Here is a 15,021-nt window from a genome sequence, read left to right as displayed (position 1 = left end):
ATTTTTACCCACATCAAAAACTCCTCCCATCTTTTTAGAATGGACACTTGAAAACTTGAATATGGCGTCAACGGGGTATTAATGATGTGATTTTTCTTTTGTCTAAGTATGACTGGTGATGGTCTGAATACTTGTTTATTAGTTTTTTTAAAAAAAGAGAGAAATACTTAAAATAACTTTCTTATAGTCATCCACGTTACTTATTAACTTCAGCAGATACTGGTTCAACGTTGTGCAAACTGCCCACAAAGATCTAACACCCCAAAATCCAACTTACCTTCACATTTACTAACTGACACATGACTTTCTAAGAACAAAAAAAACTTCAAAAGCTAAGCATCAAGTTAATAGTTGACACTGAATACATGCAAATGTATTGGTCAACATTATCCTCATCTGCACAATCAACTTGAGTCAGTACTGAAGGTGGGGAAGAGAAACTGATTAAAGACACCCAGTTTCCCTATTCTGTGATATGTTGCTAAAATTTACCACGTTATGATTCTTACACGTCATTAATGCAGAAGACCATAGATACATTTCTCCCTCAAATGAATATTCTCTAGTTTTTTTCAAGCATTCCAATTACAGATTCACTACTGTGTTGTTTTATTTTGTTTTTAGGTTGTTGTCATCAGAATCAGATTTATTATCACTGGCATGTTGTGAAATTTGTTAACTTTGCGGCAGCAGTACAATGCAATACATGATAAATATAGGGGAAAAAAACGGGTATTTACAATAGGTATTTACATATATGTGCATTAAATAGTCAAATTAAATAAGTAGCGCAAAAACAGACATGAAAAAATAGTTCATGGTTTCATGTCCATTCAGAAATCGGGTAGCAGAGAGGAAGAAGCTGTTCCTGAATCGTTGAGTGTGTGCCTTCAGGCTTCTGAACTTCCTTCCCGATGGTAACATTGAGAAGAGGGCATGACCTGGGTGGTGGGGGTCCCTAATGATGGATACTACCTTTCTGAGGCACCACCTCAATGGTAATTATTCTCAAATAATCATAATGATTATTCTCAAAAGTTTTGTTACAGACAGTTCTGTTCTTGCACAGTACTGCTGCCCTGAACTAGGAACAACCTCCCATATAACCATATAACAATTACAGCACGGAAACAGGCCATCTCGGCCCTTCTAGTCCGTGCCGAACTCTTACCCTATCCTATTCCCACTGACCTGCACTCAGCCCATAACCCTCCAGTCCTTTCCTGTCCATATTTCTATCCAATCTAACTTTAAATGACAACATAGAACCTGCTTCAACCACCTCCCCTACCTGCCCACTTTTTCTCCAAGTTACAGATCACAGTACTACAATATTTTTTGTACTTGGCTCACTCTTCTACTCTCCTCGGGCACTTTAAACAATTCTACTCCAACAAGACAGAAAGTTAGGTCAAAAAATTAATTAGTTTTCCCTTTAATGATCAAGTATTGTGCCAGTGGGTCAAAGTTGATACTAAGCACACAAATCACCAGATATTCTAATTCACTGTGCAACAGTCTTCGACTTCTGTGGTGAACACTACAGGATTTGGTTTCCTTCATGAAAGAGTCAAAAGCAGCCAGTGAAATTTTGCTCCTAAGCTGCAGCTACACAGCAACCTAATTGGGAAATAAGAACATTCCCAAGTAGCTTGGCAAAGTGTATGTTCCATCAAATTTCAGGCCAGACAAATAAGCGTTACTTATAGTGGCTGAGTGCTCAGATAAACGCTGTTAAACTTTAGCAATGTGTTGCAGAATGGGCAGCCAGGGCTTCAAAGAGATAAAGATTACTTTTATTTGTCACATGACCATCGAAACATAGAGTGAAATGCTTTGATTGCGTCAAATCAATTCAGCGAGGATTGTGCTCGGCAGCCCACAAATGCTTCTGGCGCCAACTTAACATACCCACACTCACTAACCCTAACCCTGGGTACTGCAGTTTGCTTTGGAAGCTGGAGCACCCAAAGGAAACCCATTTGGTCACGGGGAGAATCTATACTCCTAAGCAGTGGCGGAAATTGAAACCCGGCCTTACAGTTGGCGCTGTAAAGCATTGCGCTAATCGCTTTGCTACCACGATGCCATCAAGATTTTATATATTAAGATTATTTTATAAACAAAGATTGAAAAAGTATTATTCCAAAGCTGAAGTTAAAAAACAACTACAGTAGATATACTGCAATTGGTTTTAAACACTGATAAATATTAATTGTATATTTATTTGTGTAGGGAATCAATTACTTTGTGCTATTAAGAAAAAACACACTAGGACGTCATAATGTTTCAAGTTCTGACCCATGACATCCGAGAGAAAAGTTTACACCCAATGCATCAGTTACCTGAACACAGGGCAGAGGATAGAAAGTTAAATAGAATACAACAGCATGTTACAGAGTGATATAATAAATTAATATCCATAACCTTCGACACAGTGTGCTGCTGCAATGAGGAGAAACTGAACAGAAGCCAAGAACTTCCCTACAGAGGAGACGGCAAGGGCACCCTGGGTATTATGTAGAAACAGATAATGTGACCACTACTGGTGAGTTCAAGAGTGGTAATGGGAGAAAAATACCTTATAAGCAGGGTTCTTTGGCTTGAAAGTCTACTAGTTAAATCAAGGTAATGGGCCTGTCCAGAACTTGGTTCTCTGTCAAAGGACATTTAAAACAACACGCCACAGGATAAACTTGGGATCTTTCAGTAAATGGTAAAATATAGAATCCCCTTTCACAACTTACATCAGATTTTAAGGAAGTTCTGTTTAATCTTTTCTCATTGTTCGCTTCATTATACTTTTATTTTTTTTGTCAATTTAAGTTATTACGAGTTAAGAAGTGTATTGTACATATAGATAAGCCAGGCAACAAGCCCACAGCAGCTGAGCTTCAGATCCATGTTAGGAATCTTACACACTAATTCAGTGAATGAATGAGCGGACAGTGAGAGCTGATGAATTGCACCAATGATCCATAAAGGCAGCTTGCAGCATGGTGCAACACACGCCGTCAAAATAAATTGCTGTCCAGTATTATAAACAGAGCATTATGGAGACAGCTCTGACAATTTAATTTAAGATTTGGGCCAATAACCCAGTATGGCGTTTTCCTTTCCTAGTACAGAGGACACAAACAGTGCTCCTAAAGGGTTTGCAGTTTCCACAATCTTTGCAACAGAAGTGCTTGGGACAACAGACTGACCAGTATTCATGCAAGGCTCCTGAGAAAGCAGGGATACACATAAGTAATCATTGAGTTTGGTACCAACAACCTTCCTAGAAAATGTTTGCTCAGTGCCGTTAATAGGCAGAACCTTGTACATTTTCAGAGAGAAATTAAATTTCTCAAAGGTCTGCTATATTGAACTAGTTCTGTTGCTATTGAATACAGGAAAACTGGTGATATAATTATTATATATCTCTCTCTCTCTCTAGCTCTACACATCTCTTTCCAATTAAAATTAGAGGTTGACAGACTGTAAGATACGCTGCTCAAGGAAGTTCACCGGGAGAAAACACAAATACAACAGCTTCTATTTAAAAATAGAAAAACATACACAAGCTAGGTGTTAACAGATTTTCCTTTCAATTCAGATTCACGTTACACATTTCAAATTGGACCAACATCAACGCTGCAGTCAACCGCATGTCTTCCAGGTTACATGTCTGTTTTTACCCCATACTCCCACCACCCTACCAATTCCATTTCCCATTCCCATTCTAATATGTCCATCCATGGCCTCCTCCACTGTTGGGGTGAGCCCACACGTAGGTTGGAGGAACAACACCGTGTATTCCGTTTGGGTAGCCTTCAACTTGATGGCATGAACATTGAGTTCTCAAACTGCCGGTAATGCCCCCCCCCCCCATCCTTCACCATTTCCCATCCCCCTTTCCCTCTCTCACCTCATCTCCTTGCCCACCCATTGCCTCCCTCTGCTCTTCCCCCATTTTCTTTCTTCCATGGCCTTCAGTCTCTTTCACCAATTAACTTCCCAGCTCTTAACTTCACCTTAACTTCATTCTTCCCCCTCCAGGATTCACCTATCACCTTGTGTTTCTCCCTCTCTCTCTCTCCCCCCCGACCTTTTAAATCCACTCCTCAGCTTTTTTTCCCTCCAGTCCTGCCAAAGGGTTTCGTCCTGAAACGTCGACTGTACTTTTTTTCCATAGATGCTGCCTGGCCTGCTGAGTTCCTCCAGCATTTTGTGTGTGTTGCTCAGATTTCCAGCACCTGCAGATTTTCTCTTGTTTGTGAACCAAAATGCTTTGGCTTTATACCACTGTTATATGCCCTCGATACTCTCTCATACTCTAGTAAACCACATACCTATTAAAATATTTTATTCTCCAAACCATTTGGAAAATTAGTCTGAAATAAATGTTATTTTCCAAATCCACATCAGAAGCAGAATCAAGTTTAATATCACTGACGTATGTCCACTGCGAAGTTTGCTGTTTTGCAGCAGCAGTACAATGTAATACATTAAAAAACTATAAATTCTAATAAAAATATAAAAATAAATTAAATAAATACTACAAAATGGGAGCAAAATAGTGAGGTAGTGTTCATGGGTTGGTACATTGTCCATTCAGAAATCTGATGGTACATAAATCTTGACTTGTACTTTTACAATTGAATCTCTTCAACTGAGCTTCATCTCTGCCACAGCAATAAAATGACTTACATAAAGTTATAAGTGACATTCTCGGTGACTATGATCTTGCCATGTTTTCTGTAGCATCTATCATGGTTAACAGTCCTTTCCCTTCCAAAATCTCTACTCCATTGACTAGCTCATAGTGATTGCATTTACTTGGTTACATTTTTAGTAATTTCATCATAGCCAAGACATCTTTAAGTCCCAACCTGTTAACTTTTAGGGCTTGTTTAAAATATGTTCGCAGTCTCTTTCAATATACTACCAATATGTACTATGCCCCACATATGAGGTAGTAAACTGGATTAGACATTGGCTTCGTGGGAGAGGCTATACAGTGGTAGTAGATGATTGCCTTTCTGACTGGAGACTTGTGACTAGTGGTGTGTCATAGTCATCCGTGCAGGGTCTGTTGTCGTTTGTCATCTATTTCAACAATCTGGATGATAATATGGTTAACTGGATCAGCAAATTTTCAGATGACACCAAGAACGGGAGTGTAGTGGACAGTGAGAAAGGCTATCATGGCTTGCAGAGGGATCTGCACCAGTTGGAAAAATGGTAAAAGTGCACAAACACATAATTGCCTCTCACATCTCTGAAGAACTTTGCTGCAACTTCATGCCTGAATTCTTCCAAATTGCCTTTGCACAGCAAAATATTTCTAATCAAACAACATTGTATGTGATGTTATAAAAGGCATCCATTAGTCTTGCGAGACCATGGATCTGCGCCTGTAAAGTCTTCACTCTCCAGGGTGCAGGCCTGGGCAAGGTTGTATGGAAGACCAGCAGTTGCCTGTGCTGCAAGTCTCCCCTCTCCACGACACCAATGTTGTCCAAGGGAAGGGCATTAGGACCCATACAGCTTGGCACCAGTGTCATCGCAGAGCAATGTGTGATTAAGTGCCTTGCTCAAGGACACAACACACGTTGCCTTGGCTGGGGCTCGAACTCACGACCTTCAGGTCGCTAGTCCAATGCCTTAACCACTTGGCCACGTGCCCACACATGTTAATGTAACAAGTATATCTATCTTAGCTGCTACTTAACTGCAGCTTTTGATAACACTTATAAAAGATCTCAATATACAAAATCTTGATAGCGGCACAGTAGCATGGCAGTTAGCACAACATCTTATAGCACCAGCTTTAAGGTCACATTTCAATTCCCGTCACTGTCTATAAGGAGTTTGTACGTTCTCCCCGTGACCATGTCGGTTTTCTCTGGGTGCTCTAGTTTCCAAAGACAACTGGTTGGGGTTTGGGTTAGTGAATTGTGGGTTGTTAAGTTGGCGCCAGAAGCATGGTGACACTTCTAGGTTGCCCTCAGCATATTCTCGACATAATGCATTTCCCTGCATGTTTCGATGTATGTGTGACAGGTACAGCTAATCTTTTTTCACAGTTGGCTTTATCTATTCTCAAACAAATTGGAGGTTATCAAAATCTCTGAATTCTGACTTGAAACATATGGTTTATCCAACAGCCCTTTACTTGCACACCAGCACTGGCTCCCAGTTTAGCAAGGCCTCACTTAAATTTCAGAATTGCATCCTTTTTTCTAACCCCACCTGAAAATTGGCCACCTTACACCAAAGAACCGTTTTTGATGTGTCCCCACTACTGTCACGTTGGAAATACAAGCAAGCCCCTGCAATTCTTCAAAATACTCCACGAAATCTTTTACAATCGTCCACAGATGTTTCAATTTACCCATTCTTCAACTCACTCAGTACGGCACCAAACCATCAGCCTAGATTTGCGAGTTGATGTCTCTGGAGAGGGAGCTTACTGCACATCCCTAGGAGCAGGAGTGTTAGCAACTGAGCCAGGACTGAGAGTGATGAAGTTACTGATCTGAAAAGATAACCGCTTTCCTTACCATAGATGGCGGTTGACCAATTTGGTTTACCCAGTAGTTCAAAATCAAAGCAAGGTAATTCCCTCAAAACATCTCTTACTTTTAAAATTAACCAAAACACAAATTCAACATAAGACATCTTGATCTTTTACTTTATGGGGCAACCTATATTATATTAGAACATATTATTTTAGTTGTGATAAAGTTGTGCGTGAGTGTGGAATCTACTTGGTGGATTTCAATAGACAAAGCAAGTTAATTAGAGCTGTGTTTGAATTGTTCAATGTTTTTCAATGTGCAATTCAAAAGTCTCTTGCTTTAACCATTGGAAGCAGATGGGTCAATGAGCACAGCATGATAATTCAGATTCATTTATTTATCACATTGTAACATGCCGTGAAATGCATTGCTTGCATTAACAACCAACACAACCCAAGGTTGTGCTGGGGACAGCCCATAAGTGATGCCACACATTCTGGCTCCAATGTAACATGCCCACGATGCTGAAGTACCTGCAGGAAGAGTAGCCGGCAAACTTCCACACCTATAATGTAACATTTAGAGCCAAATAAAACTCTGAATAACTTTACAAAAAGAATTTCTGCTTCCTTTTGACATGACTGACCTGATTTGGTGAGAAACAAGGGTATTCGCATATTCTGCTTCAGAAGGAGTGAGGAAAAGAAGACTGTTTCCGCACGATCCAATCCGGGCTGTCCTGCCCACTCTATGAACGTATTCTGCAGGTGAGGTTGGGGCATTGTACTGTAACAGTAAAGAAAAATGCATTTTATTTTAAAAAAGTGTTCCATTTACTTCAATGAGGTCATTTAAAAAGGTTAGTTTTACAACGTTCTTTCAGGCATAGGAAAAATGTTTTCTAATCTTCTGCAAGGCAGAAAGTGGTACTGTGTATTAACGGGACTGGTGGCTGTGGTCCCTTTTTGTCATCGATGGGAATGTAAATAAAAGCAGGTTCCCACTGGCAGTGATATTTGAAAATATGGATATTTCCAAAGGACATGGAAAAATTAGGTGACAATCACAACACTCCTTAAGCAACAACCAATTTGTACAATCCGTGTTTATCATGGCACGGATAATTCAGTAAACAGCATCAATCTGGCAAGCTCAGGAATTTGGTAGTTGAATCAGCAGATTTTCCAAATCACATTTCAATTTATACTTCAACACACATTCAATTCTTTTATTTTAAAATGTTACAGGAATAGATTTCCTAGCTAACCCTACAAGTTTAAGGGGCATGGAAAGAGAGCCAGTTAAGTTTGAAGGCAACACATTTAAATACTGGAAGAACTCAGCATGTCAGGCTGTATCTATGGAGGGGATGTTTCAGGCCTGAATCGGTAAGGATGGGGGAAGAAGCCAGAATAAGAAGGTGGAGAGAGAGGAGAGGGGTAGCAAGGGTTAAATGAAGCCCGGTGAGGAGCAGGAAGAGTGAGTAGGGGAGGAGCAATGAAGTGAGAAGTTGTAGGTGAAAGATGTAGAGGGCCAAGGAAGAAACTGATAGAAGAGGAAAATGGATCATGGGAGAAAGGGAAGGAAGCGGGGAACCAGAGGTAGGTGATTAGCAGGTGAGAAGGGAAAGGGCAAGACGGGAGCCAGAATAGGCAATGGCAAAAGAGAAGGTGGAGGGGGGAGAAATTACCAAAGTTAAAGAAACCAATACTCATAAAGTCAGGTGGGAGGCTTGCCAAATGGAATACAAGGTGCTGCAACTCTGGAAATGGGGCCCTGCAGAAAGGAGCATAGACCATCGATAAAAAGGAGTGATAGAAGGGAGTATGGAAACCAGAGACCTGATGACCATAAGGCAAGTGTGAGAACTTGGCTTCCATATGTTGAGAGGATTGCAAGAACCCCTGTCCTTGCTATGTTGAGAGAGAGTGTGGGAATCTAGGCCCTGGGGCATTGAGATCAGCCTGTGCTTCATTATCTATTGATTCTGTTGCTGAACCATCAGGATTTCAAAATAATGAGATCATGAGTTGATGGAGTTTTGCTAGCATTCTTCTGTGTGCAATAACTCTAGGGCTGACAGCAAGTTGTTTTTCTCCTTGTACAATCCGGTGGTGAAGTACAAAATTTTTGGTAAAAAGATTCCAATACAAGTATCAGAAGCCAATTCTGCCATTTCATTAGGTCATGGCCATAAACACAAGAGATTCTGCAAATCCAGTCCAACACACACAAAATGCTGGAGGAACTCAGCAGGTCAGGCTGCTTCTACAAAGAGAAATAAGCCACTGATGTTTTGGGCTGACATTCTGATGAAGTGTCTTAGCCCAAAACGTCAACTGTTTGTTCCTCTCCATAAATTCTGCCCGACCTGCCGAGGTCCTCCAGCATTTTGTGTGTGTAGGTTACGAACACAAGAGATCCTGCAGGTGCTGGAAATCCACAGCCTCTGGCCTCTTACCCCCTCTCCTCACCTCCACTGGTGCCCTTTCTCCTTCCCTTTCTTCCATGATCCACTCTCCTCTAAGATTCCTTCTTCTCCGGCCCTTTTCCCTTTCCACTTATCACTTCTCAGCTTCTTACCTCAACCCCCTTCTAATTTGTCCTCCTCCCCCTCCCTCCCCCCATTTTCTCTTTCTGGCATCTTCCCCCTTCTTTTCCAGTCCTGACGAAGGGTCTCAGCCTGAAACATCAACTGTTTATTCACTTCCATAGATTCTGCCTGACATGCTGAGTTCCTCCAGCATTTTGTGTGTATTGTGTAGGTCATGGCCATTCTATGCTTCTTTGATGTGCATCCATCAATATGCTGAAATAAAGAAAATCTTTAGGCAAGGAGTTTTGAAAAATTCAAACAGCTTGGCAAAATCTTCAATTAAGAAGAGGATCCAAGAAGGTTAATGCATCCCTGAAAGCAAGGTATGAATTATATAAGTTAAAGGCAATTTCACATGGTCAGCAGCAGAGACAGTCAGGAAAGAGTTGAAACTTCTGGATCGGCACAAAGGAAAACTGCTCATTTACTTATACTTTCTATTGGATTGACACTGTTACACAAATTTATTATACAACCCATTGCAACAGAGCTGGCCATAGGAATGGCACAGCAGGTCACTCTGCTGTCTCACATCTTCCAGTTCTATGCTGACCTCCAGTGCCGCTTGGAGTCTGCAGGTTGCCACTGCAACTATGTGGGTTGTCCCTAGGGCTTTCTGGCCTCTGGAAGATGTGTTGTTTTGTATTGGCTTCTGTAAATTATCCCTAGTGTAGGATGAGGCAGGAGAAGATGGGCTGTGTTGATGGACATAGGAGATGGGATCACTCTGAGGATTGAGCGGCCTCCTTCAAAACTGTAAGGGAATTTAAGAGAGTAATCTAATTTAACCCACTCTCCATTTTAGTTTATCTGGTTATCCTAATAGGGTGAAAAATAACACCTATTATTCTTCAGTGAAGCCGACACTGTAATCTATCATTAAATGTTGTAGGTCCGGGAAATAATAATGTTTAAACTGCTGATGAAGGTGCATTGGTGGCAAGGATTGATGAAGGGTAGGTATAATTGGAATGAGGACTAACACAAGTTCTCCTCTTTGTTTGACATGAAGCCCTAGGTGGGGGTAGTATTCACCAACACGTGGAAAAGCAGCACTACATTTCTGTGTAGACTTCATCTAAATGGTAATTTTAATGGTACGGAGGTGTTAAACACCAAAGCTCTTGACAACTCCAAAAAGTGACATTAAAGGACAATGGTTCTCACTGTAATCTAACACTGATGAATATTTCAACTCAGAATTATGCTACCTCAATGGTTTAAATTATGTAGCTTGGAGGCTACTGCAATCAATTTGACTTGCTCTTCACTCCCATTTCAGCTTCGGTGTAAATAAATGATTGAACAGCAGTTCAAGAACATCAGTAACAAATGGATTACTGCTAATCTTATTTACATGGACATCAGCATAATGCTAAAATCATCCGTCCACAAATGCATGGGAGAATACACATGATGTAGATGCACCTTCAACTTATCTACCCTATTTTTGCAATAAGTAAGGAATGCATTACTTTAATGTTACATTTTATTCACACAAGTCTTGTTTAGGTGGGGTTTTTGTGAAACAAATACCTGTAAAATACCGCAGCTATTAATTTGAAAAGAGCAGTAGATCGATGACTTTCATGTATTTGACCCACAAACACTCAGAGGTGAGGATACAACTAAAGAGAAGTAATATTGTTCTTAAATACAGACTACAGTGAAATCCTGTTAATGAACCTAAGAGCATGGGAGTAAAGAGCAGGCACAATTGATGAAATCGCGATACAGTTTTGAGGGCTCAATGATGAAGAAAGGTTGAATATGGAGTTGAAATATATCCCTCAAGGTTTCCAAGATTCCTAGTAAGACATTAAATTAAAAAAAAGTGATTGTCATAGGAAAAAAATATATGCACCAACATCTCAAGGTTGCAGGATTACCATTTATCTCCATGGAAACAAGAGACAGCGATGTCACAGTTAAACTGTGACTGAAGCCAGTTTAACAGACCCAAAATAGCCCACGCATCTTACACCTCGGACAGGTTTTGACATCCTGGCCAAGCTGTCAAGCTGTTGTGGTTATAACTGCTTATTTGCGAAGGCAAATAATTACTCCCTGAAGGTCACCTTCAATGGACACTGCTCCAAAGCCTGTGGAAAGTTCCCATACTTCCACCCACGAGGCCACATGGTTCTCTGTAAGGGGTATTTCAGCCAATGCCCTGGACTGCAGTTACAGTCCAATTATAGTGCTCAGTTCTTCAAAAACATTTTACCAGCATCTACACACAATATGATAGAGACTCATTTACAATGCAGGGTGCAGGAAGGGACCAGGTTTCTTGGGATAGAATTCTGGAGTTTATTACCACTCCCACTATGACAACGTGCCCAACGATGCTCAGCACTCAGCTCCTTGGGAACGCGCAATATTATAGCTAACAACCAATATGAATAGGTAACACTTGTAGCCAAATATAACTATCACTTTGTTTGAGAGAAACATTATATAAATTGATCTTTTGCTGTGTTTAAAATTCAGTCAGCCCTGACAAATCTACATGCTCTGCAAGGAGGCACAATGATTTTTCATCATTTCTATATTAGGAGACATAGCAGGAGGCTATTCAATTCTTAGTATTGATGACTGTTTTATGTAAGAACAATCAAATATTAATTCCACAGACCTGCATCCTCCCCATATCTCCTTTGTTTCAAATATTTATCTTTTCTCTCTGAGGACTCAGTGGTCTCTATCTTAACTGTTATGTATGGCAAATCATTTCATATTCCATCAACTATAATTAAGAAAATTTCTTCCAACCTATTTCATCACTTTCATTAAATATCTACTTTTCCTTTGTCGATGATCTCTTCATTCTTAAATCCTGTTCTCTGACTTAACCAGGCAGTAGAGTTGCTGCCTCACAGTGCAGAGACCCCGATTCAGTCCTGATCTCAGGCACTGGCCAGTGTGGAGTTTGCAAGTTTGCCTTTTTGACTCTGTGGGTTTCAGCTGGTTCCCAGATTTGCTTCCAAAACCATGCCGAGTTGGTGGTTAATTGCCCACCAAGGAGTTCACTGACAAGGAGCTCTGCCACAAGAAAGCAGCATATATCATCAGGGACCCCCCACCATCCAGGCCATCAGGAACAGTTATTACCTTACAACCATCAGTGTGTACCTGTACAGATAACTGCACTCACCTCAATTCTGAACTGATTCCACAATCTACAGACTCGCTTTCAAGGACTCTACAATTCATGTTCTCAGTATCATTTACTTATTTGTACAATTTGTCTTCTTCTGCACATTTGTTGCAAGTCAGTCTTTATTTCTGTATAATTTTTCATACATTCTATTGTATTCCTTTATCTTCCTATAAATGCTTACAAGAAAATTAATCTCAGGATAGTATATGGTGACATTTACATATTTTGATAGTAATTTTACTTTTACGTTTGGACTTTTTGTAAAGTACCCCGGGAGTGTAGGTGAGTGGTAGAATCAGGGTGGGTTGACGAGTATGTGGGGAGAGTGAAAAACAGGACAACTGCAGAATTAGTGTAAAATGGGTGAGTGATGGTCAGCACAGATTCAGTGATCAAATGGTCCGTTTCTTGCTGTAACTCTCGATGACTCATATCTCCAAATCCTAATGTCTCTCCGCTCATTCATATCCCACTGTTTAAATTATACCCTGATAATCTCAGAAAAGGATTTTGTCTTTCTATTTTGTACTTCTTCATATTAAACATTATCTGCCACCCGCCCATCTATTATATGAACATTAATATTTCCTTCAAGTTTTTTTTTTACAATAATGTTCACTGCTTACATAACCAGCAACTTCTGTGCCAGACAATTTTGATGAGGTGCTGCCTGTACTTATACAGTAAAGTAGATTCAGATACGCTTTGAAGAGTACTCAAACATTCTAACAAAACACGCATAAAATATTTTATCTTTGACTTACATACAGTGGATTCCAATTAATTAGGACACATCAGAACCAGTACTTTTGACCAATAAAAGTTTCACAGAATAGTTAAAGAGGTACAAAGACATAAATCTACATTTTAACTGAGTATCCAATTATATACTTAAATGAAATACAGAACAAATTAGAACATTATCAATACTATAAAACTGTGTATTTGTTCCTAATAGTTACCGACAGCATTCTGATTGACCTTAAATGAACAAAGTCAGGGCAGACAACTAGGATAGATAGCAGACTGCCTTGATGTAATGCTTTCGACAACTGCATCCTCCAAATCTTCATTTTAATTGTAACATTCAAGATGAATGTCAGTAACTTTAAATTCTTCATATTTCCTAACTTGTTGAAGTAGTGAAACTGAAATCGTTTCTTTTTCACTCCGGGCTGCTTCTGGTATCTTCAAGCATGAATGTTTAAGTGAGAAAAACAGTTCAGCATTTTCTTACTGTTTATTACTCACCAACTATCATTGACAAAATCACTGCTTTTTGAACACAAACATGCAAGTGATGTTATTTAAAAACTTCACTCTAAGGATGGTGTTGTGTCTAATGGCCACAGGACACGCACACAGCTGATGCTAGATGGAAACTGTTTGGCAACAGTCTCCTGTCCCAATTAAGCAGCATAGTGATTCAAATAAACAAAGGGAGTCCCAACTATTTTCTCAATTAGTTTTGGTTCTTTAAGAGTTGTCCCAAATAAGCAGCTGCCTCAATTAATCAATGGCCCAATTAACCAGAATCCAGTGTACATCCAAAATATTTTTTTAACATTCTCATCCATTACTTCTTTAATAAAACAATATTTACCTTTAACAAATGTGAAAATAATCACAGTTAAGCGCTACCTGTAAATTATGGATCACATGGGCATTCTGTTCTGGGCAGTTAAGATTGTAAACTTCTTGCAATTAGTCAATCATAATATCTAATAACATCCCTCACATTGCAACCTCTGACCCTCTCCCCAGCACCTCTCTACTACTGCCCTGCACTGTCAGACTGAAAGCCTGAAGCAAAGGTCCGGCTTCATTTGCCACTCTCTGCATGCAATCAAGTGGGAAAAAATGGTCACTCGAATTCTCACTTGGATCGCTGGGGCCTCCACAAAACATCAGAAAACTTTGCTGGTGGTAGGTCAGCACTCCCACTGCCTTGCACTTGGGAACCAATATCAATTATGAACTGATTGTAAAGTTCCATTCATTCTATAAAATTATCATTTATTCAAAACGACATAGGCTGAAGTAATTTTAAACTATTCCCAGTGAAAGTCCTAGGGATATGGGAGAAAACTGGAAAACCTGGAGAAAACCCTTATGATCACATAGGCAGTACATAAATTCTGCACAGGCTGTACCCAAGGTCAGGACTGATCCTAGATCCCCAAAGCTGGGGCAGCAGGACTGACTCCTGGCATCTCTTTGTTATTGGAATTAATAGCTGGAATAAAGAAAGCTCCCAGTAAGATGCCATAGAAAGAAAAAAAAAGAATGACAAATTGATAGAGCCGAACAAGGACTATTTGAAACATGCACAATGCTTATATATCATTTTATCTATTGAGGATGGCTGACTGCCACTTACCTGAACAATCCACGTGACTTCTGGAAGGTCCAGCCCACGTGCTGCTACGTCCTTTTGGTGGAAAAAAGACAGACAGAATAGAAGATTACATGGTGCTGAGGCAAGACCCCAGCATGCCACTTGGTGGACTACATGATGCCTGAAAGTACAGATGGACCGCAGGGCAATCTGTGCCAGCTTGTCAGTTGGATTCAAATGACTCATTTATTTGGTGCAGAAGCTTGCAAAGCGAGCAAGCTAATGGAGAGGGGGAAACCTAACGATTCACTAGGAGGGGCCACCATTTTGCCACTGTCATCCCACCATCCTGCCAAAAGTCATTATTGCCTTTTGCAGAAAGCCAGCAGCAGGGTAGTGGCCCCTGTTGTCTAGGCGA

General features: G+C 40.2%; 1 protein-coding gene across 3 annotated transcripts in view; it reads right to left on the bottom strand.

The window, feature by feature from the left end:
• The window catches only part of ddx31 (DEAD (Asp-Glu-Ala-Asp) box polypeptide 31), a 131,367-nt gene that overhangs the window by 69,415 nt on the left and 46,931 nt on the right, over positions 1–15,021 (bottom strand). For 2 of the 3 annotated variants that reach the window (XM_072240093.1, XM_072240095.1), the window contains exons 15-16: positions 14,646–14,696; positions 7,153–7,292 (exon numbers count right to left, since the gene is read on the bottom strand). In XM_072240093.1, the coding sequence (XP_072096194.1) occupies positions 7,153–7,292; positions 14,646–14,696 (191 nt within the window). The remainder of the gene's footprint in view (positions 1–7,152; positions 7,293–14,645; positions 14,697–15,021) is intronic. The other variant, XM_072240094.1, reaches the window with a different exon arrangement.

This window comes from Mobula birostris, chromosome 22, assembly GCF_030028105.1.
Source record: "Mobula birostris isolate sMobBir1 chromosome 22, sMobBir1.hap1, whole genome shotgun sequence".
In the NCBI taxonomy this organism is placed as follows: domain Eukaryota; kingdom Metazoa; phylum Chordata; class Chondrichthyes; order Myliobatiformes; family Myliobatidae; genus Mobula; species Mobula birostris.
Note: the sequence above shows the minus strand (reverse complement) of the source record. Positions and strands in the feature narration are given on the sequence as shown.